This window comes from Cricetulus griseus, chromosome 7 (genome assembly GCF_003668045.3).
Source record: "Cricetulus griseus strain 17A/GY chromosome 7, alternate assembly CriGri-PICRH-1.0, whole genome shotgun sequence".
NCBI classification, from domain to species: domain Eukaryota; kingdom Metazoa; phylum Chordata; class Mammalia; order Rodentia; family Cricetidae; genus Cricetulus; species Cricetulus griseus.
The window spans coordinates 80897181-80910530 of NC_048600.1; the positions used below are offsets into that span (position 1 = coordinate 80897181).

The 13350-nt window shown below is 43.5% G+C and overlaps 1 protein-coding gene across 3 annotated transcripts; it reads left to right on the top strand.

Annotated features, from left to right (window-relative positions):
- The first annotated feature begins 1043 nt into the window (after nucleotides 1-1043).
- Tmem220 (transmembrane protein 220) lies at nucleotides 1044-13345 on the top strand. Of its 3 annotated transcripts, XM_027427126.2 has the most exons (6): nucleotides 1044-1200; nucleotides 1870-1899; nucleotides 2804-2864; nucleotides 3726-3849; nucleotides 4864-4923; nucleotides 8499-8711. In XM_027427126.2, exons 1-6 carry the CDS (start codon nucleotides 1108-1110, stop codon nucleotides 8632-8634), a joined length of 504 nt encoding a protein of 167 aa, XP_027282927.1. In that variant the 5' UTR covers nucleotides 1044-1107; the 3' UTR covers nucleotides 8635-8711. The 3 variants fall into 3 exon arrangements, with proteins under 3 accessions (XP_027282927.1, XP_027282928.1, XP_027282929.1); XM_027427127.2 differs by lacking the exons at nucleotides 4864-4923; nucleotides 8499-8711 and adding an exon at nucleotides 11544-13345; XM_027427128.2 differs by lacking the exon at nucleotides 4864-4923.
- Nucleotides 13346-13350: the final 5 nt, after the last annotated feature.

Sequence of the window (13350 nt, forward strand, 5' to 3'; positions counted from 1 at the left end):
TGACACAAGTGAGCAGAGAGCTAGACTACTTCCAGGCCTTTCCTTCTAAAAGATGCGTGAGCAAATGAGTGCTGGAAATGCTGGCTTTGCTGGTGGGAGAGAAATGTAAATACAAACACATAATATGTAAATACCTTTTATGGTTAGAGGGCATGGAGATAAAGGAGGCTAGCTGCTGGGAAGCTGTGCACTGTCACTCACTTCAGAAACTGTCACAATGCTCTCCTGGCTCTGAAAGTGCAGGCACTTTGGAAAGAAGCAGAAAAACAGAAACCTGGAAGGCTGGTCAGGCGTAGTGGTGTACACCTTTAATCCCAGCACTGGAGGCTGGCAGATCTCTGTGGGTTCAAGGTCACTCTGTTTTACATAGTGAGCTTCCGGACAGCCAGATCGATGTAGAGAGACCCAGTCTCAAAAAGGAAAGAGAGAGAAAGGAAGACAGACACACAGAAAGAAAGAAAGAAAGAAAAAGAAAGAAAGGAAGGAAGGAAGGAAGGAAGGAAGGAAGGAAGGAAGGAAGAAAATTTAAGAAAACCTCTCTCCCTCTCTCTCAGACACACACACACACACACACACACACACTCACACACCTCTTTTTTCTCTTTCTTTCTTTCTATTCTTCACTTCCGTTTCTGGTTTGTGCTTGGTTTTTGTTTTGTTTTTGTTGTTGTTGTTTTGTTTTTTCCATTTGCTTTTTTTTAGTGTGAGAAAGCACAGCCTTAGCCAAGGGGAAACAGGCTTTGGAGCTACACCTCTGTAAAAGAGTTCAGACCCGATTTCCTTCAACCCCTCCACCATCTGGGCGACCTTAGCAAGTCACCTCGCCCCTCTAGGAATCACTTTCCCATCAGTAAAAAATGGGGACACACCAAGGAACACAGCAGGGCAAGACCGATGCCACACTCCTCCGCTAGCAGGCGCCGCGAGACTGTCCTAGGACCCGGGAGGGCGGGGGGGTCACCCCCCCTTCTAAGTCCTGCCCGCTAGCCCCCGTCCCCGCCCACTGCGCCCCGCCCCGCCCCTCCTTCTGGATCCAGCCCCACTAGCGGGGCCCCGCCCTCTGGTCACGTCCCCTCTGGCCACTCTTGCTCCTCCGGCTCCCAGGCCATGGCGCTTGCAGTGGCTTCCTGGGCTCCCGGCTTGTGGCGGGCCTGCAACGCGCTTATGGCAGCCTTCTTCGCCCTGGCTGCCGTGGTGCAGGTCAGGCGGGCTGAGGAAGGGCGGGACCGCGGAGACGCCCGGGCGGCCAGTTCGCCGGGTGGAGCAGAATTGGGGTTTCCGTTTCCTGAACCTGCTGAGCCCTCTCTACCATAACAAGGATAAGTTCCTGTGATTAAGCAACACGCCTAGAGCCTGACCTGGCGGCCCCGCATGCACATGCACGCAGCAGCTGATCACTCAGAAAGGGACCCAGAACCGCCCCTCTAGCACTCTTCCTAACCTTCAGCTCCGGTGAAACTGAATGGGTTTCTGTACCTGGGAGGAAGGAGTAAACAGCACTGACAGCTTCCTTACCCTTCCCAGACCGCTTCCCGACCAAGCTAACTTACTTAGAATAACCCCCGCCCCTCGTTTCTTGAGACCCAGGGTCTTAAGACACCCGTGTGGTTCTTAGGTAATCCCAAGCAGTTCTTTTCAAAGTATGCATGACTATGTGTTAGACCTACCTGTTGGGTTCAACAGGGTGGGGATGGGGGATCCCTTCAGCCGTCCTGATGTGCAGACAGCTACCCTGTTGACAGGTGTTCTGTACCCTGAGCCCATTGCAGCGCCTGGCTCTTCGAAACGAATAGTAAATACAAAGTCAGACCAGACATAGGATGTGTCGGGTCTAATGTCGGCTAACAGCTTGATATGTTGACATTCTAGGTGAACGATCCAGATGCAGAGTTCTGGGTGGTGAGTATGAACTACTATGTTCCTCCGTTTGACACAACTGTGCCTCTGATGCTGGAGACATTTGTCTAAAACCTGAAAAATCAACACGTGTGAGCTTATTTTCCTAATTTTTCTCCTTGGAAGCAGAAATCACTAAGATAATATAACTTGCTGGGGGGTGGGTGTGAACTCTCTGGAGACATGAAAGTCTTTCCACAGAGAGAGTTTATTCCAGCAACTCTCATCCCCCTGACAATCATGGCACCAGTCATGACATTACGGTGTTATTTAGGTCCTACAATGTGATAGTCACTTGACATGTGCTTTGCTAACCTTTATGACAGCCATCACAAGGATGTGTATTGGTTATATCCAGCCATGATTTTTTTTTCTACCTCAGACAACCATAGACAGTCTTGTATGGAGACCGTACAAAATCACTGAGGAAGGAATTCATTCTTGGAATTGAGGACACTGTTCACTGTGTATAGCTGAGCAACAAGTGACAATGCCAGAAGTTACAGAGAAAAGTTTTAGTCAAGTGTTTGGTGTTTTCCCAGTAGACCCATAGTCTGATTCTGCCTGTTATCCAGAGTCCCCAGTCCCTAAATCGAATGACTTCCTCCTCAGCACTTTGGTCCATAACCTGAGTTCCAAAGTATATTTTCCTGCAGGAAGAGCTGACCAAGGGAGGTAAAAATTACAGCCTGGTGTGGTGATGAGGTCATAGTAGCAGAACTTATCACATCCTCAGTGCCTAGCAAAAGAGGAAAATCACATGGCTTGGGGACCACTGATGACACTCTTATTTGCTACAAACGTACTCCTGTTTTCAGTGCTGGGGATGAGGACACAATACTAACTGGGCTGCAACTCCCAGGTTTGGGCACATGTCCTAACCCTCTCATTTCCTCTCTGCCAACAGGTGGTGTACATGATACCTGCAGTGCTTACCCTGCTTGTTGGGTTTAATCCTCTTGTCACAGGTATGAACAGTGGATTCTCCTTGGAGGTTCAGCATATCAGAGTTCTTAGAATGGTGAGAATCTACCGTGTCAACTCCCAAGAGAAAACCAGGATTCCAGGTGTTTCCTCTCCCTTCTCATAATGAGGAGCTCCTTTTCACTTAGACCATCCTAGGAAGGCTTCCCCAGGTCCTGACATACTAGTCATTGTCAACTGTGACTCAAGACCTTTTGGAATGATTATTGCTTATGAGATTTAGCACAGAAGGGAGATGGGTTTGGTCACTGCACTGACTCCTGAAGCCTCCAGCTACTGTCAAATAGGCATCAGTCGCAGTGGTAATCTCGTCTTCACAGACTCGGGGGGGGGGGGGGGGGCAATCATTGCCGCTTATGTAGTTTTTCTTTCTAATCTAGATCAATCCTTTCATTTACACATTCTTGAACAACACCACTCCTGTGAGCTATTTTCTTATTTGGGATTTATTTGAAATCTATGTATACAAACTGCCACTTTGTGTGTGGAAAGCATTTATCATGTCTGTAACACACCTCTGCGTTTTTCATTAGTATATGTTGCTCCATCCAATCTCCCCGTGCGTAGTACTTACAGCAACGTATGGAATGCTTCTTTGTGTCCCCCTAGTAGGTGCAAGCTCATTACAGGCAAGGCCATCCTTTATGCCTCCCTGTGTGAGCCTACATGTATGATTTCACTAAGCTAAGCAACAGAAAGTGCTGAGGCCAGGTGTTGGTGATGGGCAAGTGGTATGGGAAGGGTGATTCTCCCAAGAAAATGAGTGAGTTCTCATCAAGCAAGTGAAAGAGAGTGCTTGCTTATGGATTCGACGTGATTAACAGCTGCACGATATGCCCTTGTAGGCAATTTCGTCTGGAAGAGTGTGTCTGTGATACACATGCTGTTTTGCGTGCTGTGGGCTGGCAACTTGGCATACCACTTCTTGCTTCATGCACAGCAGAGCATCCTAAATGAGGAAGAAGGCAGGTGAGCAGCAACTTTTGTTCTTGGGAGGGGTGGGGCAGACCTCAGTAATCCTTCACAGCAGCAAGTTTCCTATGCACAATAATGGTTTACACCCGCTCCCCAAATGCACCTGGAGGAGCAGGGATGGTAATGCAGCCGTTATAGGATGAAGGAAGTGTGGAAATGGTGGAGCCAGGATTCAAACCCAGCATTGCCTCTTGGATCCCACCATCACAGCTCTCATAGCCTTTGCCAATTCCACATTACTGCCAGACAGGCGGACCTTGACCTCCCTATGACTAGTAAGGGCATAGTACAGTATGTTCCAGTCTGATAAGCTGGCGACATCCTGAGTCACTCTTACGTTAGAGTCTTATGTGTAAGTGCAGTCAGCCACTCAGAAGTCAGAACTTTGAGTCAACCTTGTTTGGTGTATCACATATCATCCCCCTTGGTCAGAACCATTTATTATAACCTTCCTTTCTTTGGCTCCCAGTCTTACAAAGAGTCTTTTACTTTCTTCCCCGCTGCTGGAGCATGCAGGCACCATGCTTCAGAGAGTTGTATGTTAGGTGTCACTGACAAAGCATGGTTTGCTCTGGACCCTATATAAACTGGAGAGATGGCCAGGCTGGGTCTGTTGAAGGGGATATATACTAAATGAGTTGAGTCACCTCCATCTTGAAGCCCAAGAATCAGGGTGGACTCCAAGTGGGGACTCCAGTGACAGTAACAACATGCTTATTCTTCAGCCAATGCAAGAGGCTGACACACAACTCCACAAACACACCCTCCTCAGCACTATTAGTTTGATTAATACTACAAGCCCTTATTCTCCCTGCAGGCTCTCCCAGCTCTCTCAGTGTGTGTTTAGATTTTTTATTGGTTCAAGCCCCTGCAAAACACTAACATCTTTAAAAACATAAACTAATGACAAATGAGCCCCTAGGCTGTTTTCAGGGCTGTACCACTCCCAGTGACATGCAGCGGGGGAGCGGCAGCCACTTCAGAATGTGAAACATGGTGTGTTTTCAGGGAGCTGTCTGGCCTGGTGATCATCACAGCATGGATGGCACTGTGTCACAGCTCAGCAAAGTAAGTTCAACTCATCAGTTAAAAACCAAGGTCTCAGGCTGGAAAGATAGCTCAGTGGTTAAGAGCACTGGCTGCTTTTTCAGACGACCTGAGTTCAATTTCCACACCCACAGAGTGGCTTATAGCTGGCTATTTGTTAGCTCCACTCCCAGAGGATCCGATGCCATCTTCTGGTCTCTACAAATACCAGGCATACATGTAGACAAAACACTCAAAAAACATAATATTTTTCAAAATTCATAGTTTTGAAATTATGAATACATAATTTCAAAATGTATTTGAAAGTAAATGTTCTAATTTCCTAATGTACATTGTTGTTAATGGTTTCTATGTCAATAACACTATGCTCAGAAAATATGCTTTGTAGGATATAAGTTCTTTGAAATATGTAGGGAGTATTTTATTATTGAGTCTATAGTGTTTTGGAATAATGTACATGTGAAAACTAAGTGGATTCTGCTAGTTGTGTGTGTGTGTGTGTGTGTGTGTGCACAAGAGAGCACACGCACACGCACACGCACACAAACATTTGTTTGTAACAAGGTCTCCAAACTCAGTATGTAGCAGAGGATGACCTTGAACTCTTGAGCTTCCTCTTCCAACTCTTAAATGCTGAGGTTATAGGCATGTGCTATATATACCTGGCTAGGGAGACACTTGTTAATGGCCAAACCTCCAGTTCCTCAAGAAGATACAGCCATTCTAAATGTGTATGTGCCCAATAACATCATTCCACATAGATAAAATAAACATTGTCAGTTAAAAACAAAAATTCACATTTTTTGTGAAACATTAACGCATTCCACCTATTCATTAACACAAACAAACAAAGGCAGTGTAGATACAGAATATTTTACTTACGCAGTAAGAAACTAGCCCTCACGAACACTCTAGGACACATGATTATGGGTGAAAGAATTGGGGCTGGGGAAGATGGCTCAGTCGATAAAGCCCTTGCAGTGAAAGCCTGAGGACCTGAGTTCAGATTCCCAGCACCCATGCAAAACCAGGTAAATCTGTTATGCATGTAACCCCAGTGCTTAAGAGACTGGAGGGTGATGGGTCCTAGGGGCTTGTTGGGCAGCCAGTCCAGCCAATCTGTGAGTTTTTGATTCAGTAAGAGGTCCTGCCTCCAGAAAAGGTGGACAGTGAGGCTGTTGAGATGCCTCAGCAGTTAGGAGCACCTGCTGCTCTTGAAGAGGACTTGAGTTCAGTTCCCAGCACCCGCATAGTGTCTCACAACAGTCTGTAGCTCCAGTTCTTGGGGATCCAATGCCCTTTTGGCCTCCAGGGGTACCAGGTAGGTATACATGTGGTACTCTTACATACATTTAAAGCAAATGCTTATACATACAAAATGAAAATAAATCTTAAAATAACTGTAGACAGTAATAAGACTGTCAGTGTCAACCTTTAGCCTACACACACACGCGCTCACGCGCGCGCGCGCACACACACACACACACACACACACACACACACACACACACTCACACACACCCCTAGCAGAATCCACTTTCTTTTCACATGTCCATTATTTCAAAAACACTATAGGCTCAGCCATACAATACTCTACATATTTCAAAGAACTTATATCTTACAAAGTATATTCTCTGAACATAGTGTAATTAACATAGAAGCCATTAACAACAATATAATTAGGTAATTACTGTACATTTGGAAATTAGGAAATTTGCTTTCAAGTACATCTGAGTCAAAAAAAAAAAAGAAAGCACAATGGAAATCAGAAACATCTGGAACTGAAAGGAGTAATGCTAATATTAATGAAATGAGGCTTAAAACAATGTTCAGACATAAAATCTGGACTCAAGTATATATTTGATATGAGGGGTGAGGAGGCTGGTCTGAATGAGCGAGGCTTCAAGCTTGGGAGAACATCAAGCTAAACCCCCCAAAACAAGAAAATAAACATTAAAGCAAAAATCAATTAAATGAAAAATTGATATGCAAAAATAAGAGAACCCATAAGTCAAATATGGATTCTCTAAAACTATCACATTAATAAGCCCTGGAAAGACATAAATATATATATTTGAACAGGATCCTGAAGGGGCATAAGTAAAAGAAACATTAGGGGTAAACAGGAACACACTGCACAACTAAGGAATCAAGTCCTCAGATAGCATTGCAAACAACTTTGTACATTGTACTTGAAGTCCTAGATTAAGTCAGCAAGTCCATCAAAACATTCATCAATGCTGTAAGGCATTTTAGGGAATTTCTATTCTGGACTTGATTTATAAAATTCATTTATTGTTCAGGTGCTGGAGACTGAATACAGAGTTTGTACATGCTAAGGCATTTGTTCGACTGGTGAGGTATAGCCCCAGACTTCCTTACTTTTTTATTTTGAGGCAAGGTCTCAGTTGCCCAGTCTGGCCTTGAACTTACTCTCTACCAGGCTGGTCTTGTATTTTCAAGCCTCCTGCCTCAGGCTCCTGAGTAGTTGGGATTACAGGCCTGAATCAAGAGGTCTGTGGCCATCCACTAGAGCATGGTCAGCCTATCAGAGACCACACCCTTAAAGAAAGCTGACTGTCCCCTCCTCCAGCAATCATTAACTCCCCAGTTTGTTCTGGGGATAGGGGACCACAAGCCCCTCCTCATTCAGCTGGATTCTCCTAACTTCTTGGAAGTTTAGTTCATCACTTTTCAGTCTTTTTGTTAAGTAGGACTTCAAAATTTAAAAATTTTCCCTAAAATACAACTATAGACCTAGATGGCATAGCTGATGAAATCTAACATTAAGGAAGAACAATGCTGACCATTAGCAAAAGCCTCTGGAACAGGAAGAAGGACTCTCATGATGAGGGCAGAACAAGCTCTTTAATAAAATTTACCAAAAACATTTAAAAAATAAAATTATAGTAATTTTACTCATAAGCACAGGTGGCAAAGTCTTTAAAGATTTTATTGCCACTCCGGGTAGTGGTGGCACATGCCTTTAATCCCAGCCCTTGGGAGGCAGAGGCAGGCAGATCTCTGTGAGTTCAAGACTAGCCTGGTCTACAAGAGCTAGTTCCAGGACATCTTCCAAAGCCACAGAGAAGCCCTGTCTTGAAAAACAAAACAAACAAGATTTTATTGCCACAGGGGGAAAAAAAAAAAAAAAAAACTCAAACAACAAAATTTCCAGAGAAAGCAATAGTGTCTTCAAGACCTTGGGAAAGGCTGAGCAGGGTGTTACATCTTCTTATACCAACAGTGTGTGTGTGGGGGGGCAGGAGGATTGCTACAAGTTCAAGGCCAGCCTGAGCTACATAACAAATAAAAGGCCAGCAAGGGCTACTCAGCAAGACTGTCTCAAACAAAGAGTCTCAGGGAAGGAAAGATTTCTTATGAGGGAAACAAAAAAAATAGGGAAAGATCAATTTTAGTATAATCTAATTAATATTCCTCAAAACATATATCAAATTAAGTATATAGAGATTTTGTGCAAATATTAGTTTCATAAAGGGAAACTACTAAGATGTAATGGTTTACCAATTCAAACTTCATGCCTATTTCCAAACAATTTGTTTTCTTGGACTTTACCATAATTTTTATTTTTATAGGAATCCAGTTGGTGGAAGAATGCACTTGACTATTGCTGTTGTGATCGCTCTTTTCCCACTCATTTCATGGGTTTATGTGTACATGAACAAGGAGATGCGGGCCTCCTGGCCTACTCACTGCAAGACAGTCATTTAGATGAACTCAATGTTTAAATTAGTATTTTCAATATTTTATACACACCAGTGTATAAATAAACTGGGAAACAGGGCAGTTTCCTGGTTTGTTTCAAGAAATCTGAGTGAATCCTAGAGATGATTTAAGGTCTTCAGAATTTAACAAGGCTGCTTACAACAGGATGGAAGACTGAACAGGACAGGTAAGAAGTAAGGCCTGATTCTCCAGAGGCCTCTTCTCTGGCAGTAGTAGAACAGGCACTGAGCAGAAATTTGAGTTTGAATTCAGCTTTCGCCCTGTATGAGGAGGCAAAACCAGGATATCAGAACCCCTCAGTTACCGCAACCAAAGTGATGTGAAGGCACTCTGAGAAGATAAAGTGTGTGAGGATCCCAAAGAGCTGTATGTTTGTGTGTGTGTGTGGGGGGTTGGGTAATATGCAGACATAGAGCTAAATTCAAGAAAATACTGCAATCCCAAACTAACCTCAATATAGTTACCTGGCTCAGTGACGCAAACTAAGGAAAACTCTGCAATAGGTGAACCAAATGATAGACTTGTCTTGTAATCAAAGTAGAAAAACAGTAGAAATTATAGAAAAGATGAGTTTGAACAAGAGGGAGCTCTTGGCCCCCAGACTGATCACTGGGAAACCAGCATGGAACTGATCCAGACTCCATAAATGTGGGTGTCAGTGAGGAGGCCTCGGAAATCTATGGGGCCTCTTGTAGTAGATCAATCAGTACTTATCCCTAGCATAGAAATGGACTTTGGGATCCCATTTCACATAGAGGGATACTCCCTTGGCCTAGACACACAGGGGAGGGCCTAGGCCCTATTCCAAAGGCTATGACAGACTCTGAAGACCTCCCCATGGAAGACCTCACTCTCCCTGGAGAGCAGAAATGGTATTGGATAAGTAGTATGTTAGTTGGGGGCAGGGGAGGAGGGGAGGAGGGGAGGAGGGGAGGGAAAAGGTACGGGGTTTGACATGTAAAACAATCTTGTTTCTAATTTAAATAAAAAAATAAAGTCCCAATGTAGAAGGAAGTCCATTCAAAAGACCTTTAATGTGTTCAGTATTTCAATAAAAAAAAGGATGAATTTGGAATACAGAAAAAAAAGAACAGGGACTATTAATCATAATTTCTTATTCTCGGTGGAAAAGAAGATAGAAAGCTCTATGTTCTTTTAATGAATATCACTATGACCATACAGAGAGCACTGTTGGGTGACAACCCAACAGAGCAGCCATGTGTTGTTATTGAGCACTTAACTTGTGGGCAGGGTGCCCAAAGAAATAAATTCTTGACTTTTGCACTTTTAGAAGCAGATACTCAATTGCCAGAAAGGTTACGTGTGTTTGGAATGACATGTGTGTTTTGTGTGTGTGTCAGGAGCACTCATGCGCAGTGTTATCTACAGATGAAGTATTTGCAAGTGTTAAGTCAGGTGGATACACTCAGTGCAAAACACAACAAAGTTTAGACATAAGCACAGGATGCATTTTGCATACTTTGCATCCTGAAAAGTATTTTGAGATGAGTTAGGCTAAATAAAATGTATTTACTTATTAATGTGTGACTGCTTTAAGTGTGTTAGGTTATTTAATTAGCTCACAGGGTGTGTTAGATATCTGGATGGGAAGTTTATCTAGACTGGAATTAAACTCTGACCACATGAGTGGCTTGGATGAGAATGGCCCCCATATGCCATTCTCCTGCTTGGTCCTCAGGTGATGGCCTGTTTGGGTAGGCTAGAATGTGTGGCCTTGCTGGGAGAAGGAGTCACCAGGATTGAGACTTGAGGGCATTCTCAATGTCTCTGTCCTCCATTTGGAACAAGATACAAGCTCTCCGCTGTTCATGCCACTGTGCCTTCGTTCTGCCATCGTAGACTCTAACCATCTGGGACAATTTTCAAACTGTGGGTTGCAACCCCTTTGGGTGTTGAATAGCCCTTTCACAGGGGTCACTTAAAACCATCTTCATATCAGATATTTACATTGCAATTCACAACAGTAGCAAAATTACAGTTAATGACATAGCAATGAAAATAATTTTATGCTTGGGGGTCACCACAACATGAGAAACTGTATTAAAGGGTTGCAGCATTAGAAAGATTGAGAACCACTGTTCTAGAACCATGTGTCCCAAATTAAATGCTTTCTTAGATGAGTTGCCTTGGTCATGGTGTTTCGTTTCAGCAATAGAAAAGACAGATGTATTTTCAGGAGATTTAAGAAACGCTTCTTGAGAACGGTATCACCACAGCTTCTTTTAAATAGAATTAGTACCTATCATGCCAAAGGAATAAGTCTGATATTTAATACCCTATAATGCAACAGTACTCTGTAAATACTAAAGGAATATTTATTTTTAAAAACTGGCCACTGAAGTCAGATTATCAAGGAAAAAGTAAATTGATATTAAAGCAATTACAGTGCAGTTTGAGTCAATAAAATACATACATGTCAAGGGTCTGAGTTTCCCAGTGTCCCTTTAGCTCACGTGTTCTTTACAGCTTATGTATCTTCTTTAGAACTAGTTATAACGAACCCAATCCATTTGGAAATTCAATATAGGCCCTATGAATCTTCCAAATCATGCTTGACCTCTGTGTAAATGACTCATGTTTAAAATATATATTGAGTATTTTAATTCCCTATATAGACCAGTATGGCTGTAAATATTCATAGTACCTTTTGCACCTTCAGAGAAGCATGGAAGACACTAACTTTTGGTCTGTATTTGGCTTTGGTCCTTACCAATGGAATGATTTTTATTTACTGTTTTTCCAGGCGGGGTCTCTGTAGGTCAATCTAGCCAACATGTCAGGCTAAACTTCCTTTTCCTTCAGCATCTACTGTTTTATTTCAGTATAAATAATATGTGCGTGTGAACTGTCAATTCATTTTCTTTGCCTTGCAGCCTGCTGTTGAGCTTGGTGACTTTGCTGGCCAGATACACTGCTCTCTCCACAAGGGTCTTGTGGTTCTTGGAGGAAGGACTGAATGATCTCAGCACAGTGAGACTTGCTGTTTATCAGGAGCACTTCCAGACCAGGACTTCCAAAAGCCACTGGGCAGCGGTTGTCTTGCCCTCCCCATAACCAATACTGGGTATCAGGCTTTGGCCTGGAATCTTCTCTGCACCTCGATATTTCTGGGATCTCGCTAGTTAACTTAGTTTTGACCTATGGGTCTGAATGGTACAGAATGCACCTCTTAGCCTTCACCAGAAGCAAAAGGGCAGCCATGATACTGAGATGGCAGCCACTGGCACATGCACAGCTTTGGAGGGGTGAAGACTACACTCGATTTTTTCTATTGGATTTAAGAACCAATAGCAGGTTTAACATTCCAGTTCTCAGGACGTCTCCCCAGGATCCCACAGTCTTCTCCCTTTTCCTATGTCTGCCCATCAGTTTGTTCTCTAGACACACATCCATAGCTCAGAAGCCAAGAGTTCCTCCTATGCTTTAACCCTCCAGCCCTCACTCACTGACCTTCCCCCCTCAGCTAAACCATCTTCCTTCTTTTTTCCCCCTGTCATCCCTAATCTCTTCAAATGAAATTCAAGTTTCTCTTCCAATTCTTTGTCCTTTTATATGAGGTGGGCAATTCCTCACATTTGTACTTGTGTTTGTATGTCTTTTTCCATCTTGGTGACATCAGTGTACACAGAACACATGACAGTCATGCTGTGGCTGGCTGGGTAGAGCCATGATCCCTGTTGCCTTAAACTGTGAGATGTACTTTGCACATGAGATCATGAGCCCTGACACGGGCTGGTGCTTAGACCACCCAGAGGGCCAAGTGATGCCAAAGAGCATCTTGAGTGGCTGAAGTGGCAAAGAAGAGAATCTGCCCAGAGCTTCCCACTGGAATGTGGCCACACCAACCCTGTTCTCAGCCTGGTGGAATGATTGCAGAGTCCTGACCTTTAGACTGACCGGAGAACCGATGCATGTGGTAGCTGCCACATATGCAAGAATTCACTGGGGCAGCCACAGAAAATGACGTACCTGTTTTCGGGCAGGCGTTTCACAGGTACTTACATTGACTAGAATTTCTGTTTTTCAGCCCTGCATCAAACTCTACTCTGCACTGGTCTGTTTGCTGTCAAGACTTTCTGCAGCTAAGCCTTGCCACCAGCAACAGTGGAGTGGGCTCCATTTGTCTAGAGTAGAAGTCAAAAATGATTTTCTACACTGTGGTCCCAGTGCTGGGTATTTCAAACAGAGCAGGCTAGCCAGCACTCAGCACGTGGTTCTGGTGTCACTTGGTACTTCCCTACAGGCTCTTCTGAGATGGAAGTACCATGTCTTCACCTGAAATGAGTTCTCAGTTTCTCTTCACAGAACAGGAATGTCACCTTTGGGTGCTCTGAACCACAACGGTCCAAAGCCCACTCACACAGCAGGGCTCCCATGTGCTCGGTTCTAGAGTTAACACAACAGCACATTCTCCTTGTACACAAAAGAAGAGATTAAAATTAAGCTAAACACAATTCCTTATCAGATTATATGCCCACAAGTCCCCTTCCTGGTTTGCTTTACTTCTAGCCATCAGCACTTGTATATATTATCCAAAAATAACATTTCTGAATTTTATCTTCACTCTCATATACTGAAGCAACAAATGCACTTTGTTTTTTTGTTTTTTTTTGTTTTTTGTTTTTTTTTGTTTTTTTTTGTTTTGTTTTTTTGTTTTGTTTTTTTGGTTTTTTTTTTTTT

What these genes read in the sequence shown, in the direction of transcription:
- Tmem220 (XM_027427126.2), top strand. Translation starts at nt 1,108, where the DNA reads ATGGCGCTTGCAGTGGCTTCCTGGGCTCCCGGCTTGTGGCGGGCCTGC. An exon ending in CCCTGGCTGCCGTGGTGCAG is followed by an intron (nt 1,201 to 1,869) that starts GTCAGGCGGGCT and finishes TTGACATTCTAG; the next exon opens with GTGAACGATCCAGATGCAGA. An exon ending in CTAAATGAGGAAGAAGGCAG is followed by an intron (nt 3,850 to 4,863) that starts GTGAGCAGCAAC and finishes GTGTGTTTTCAG; the next exon opens with GGAGCTGTCTGGCCTGGTGA.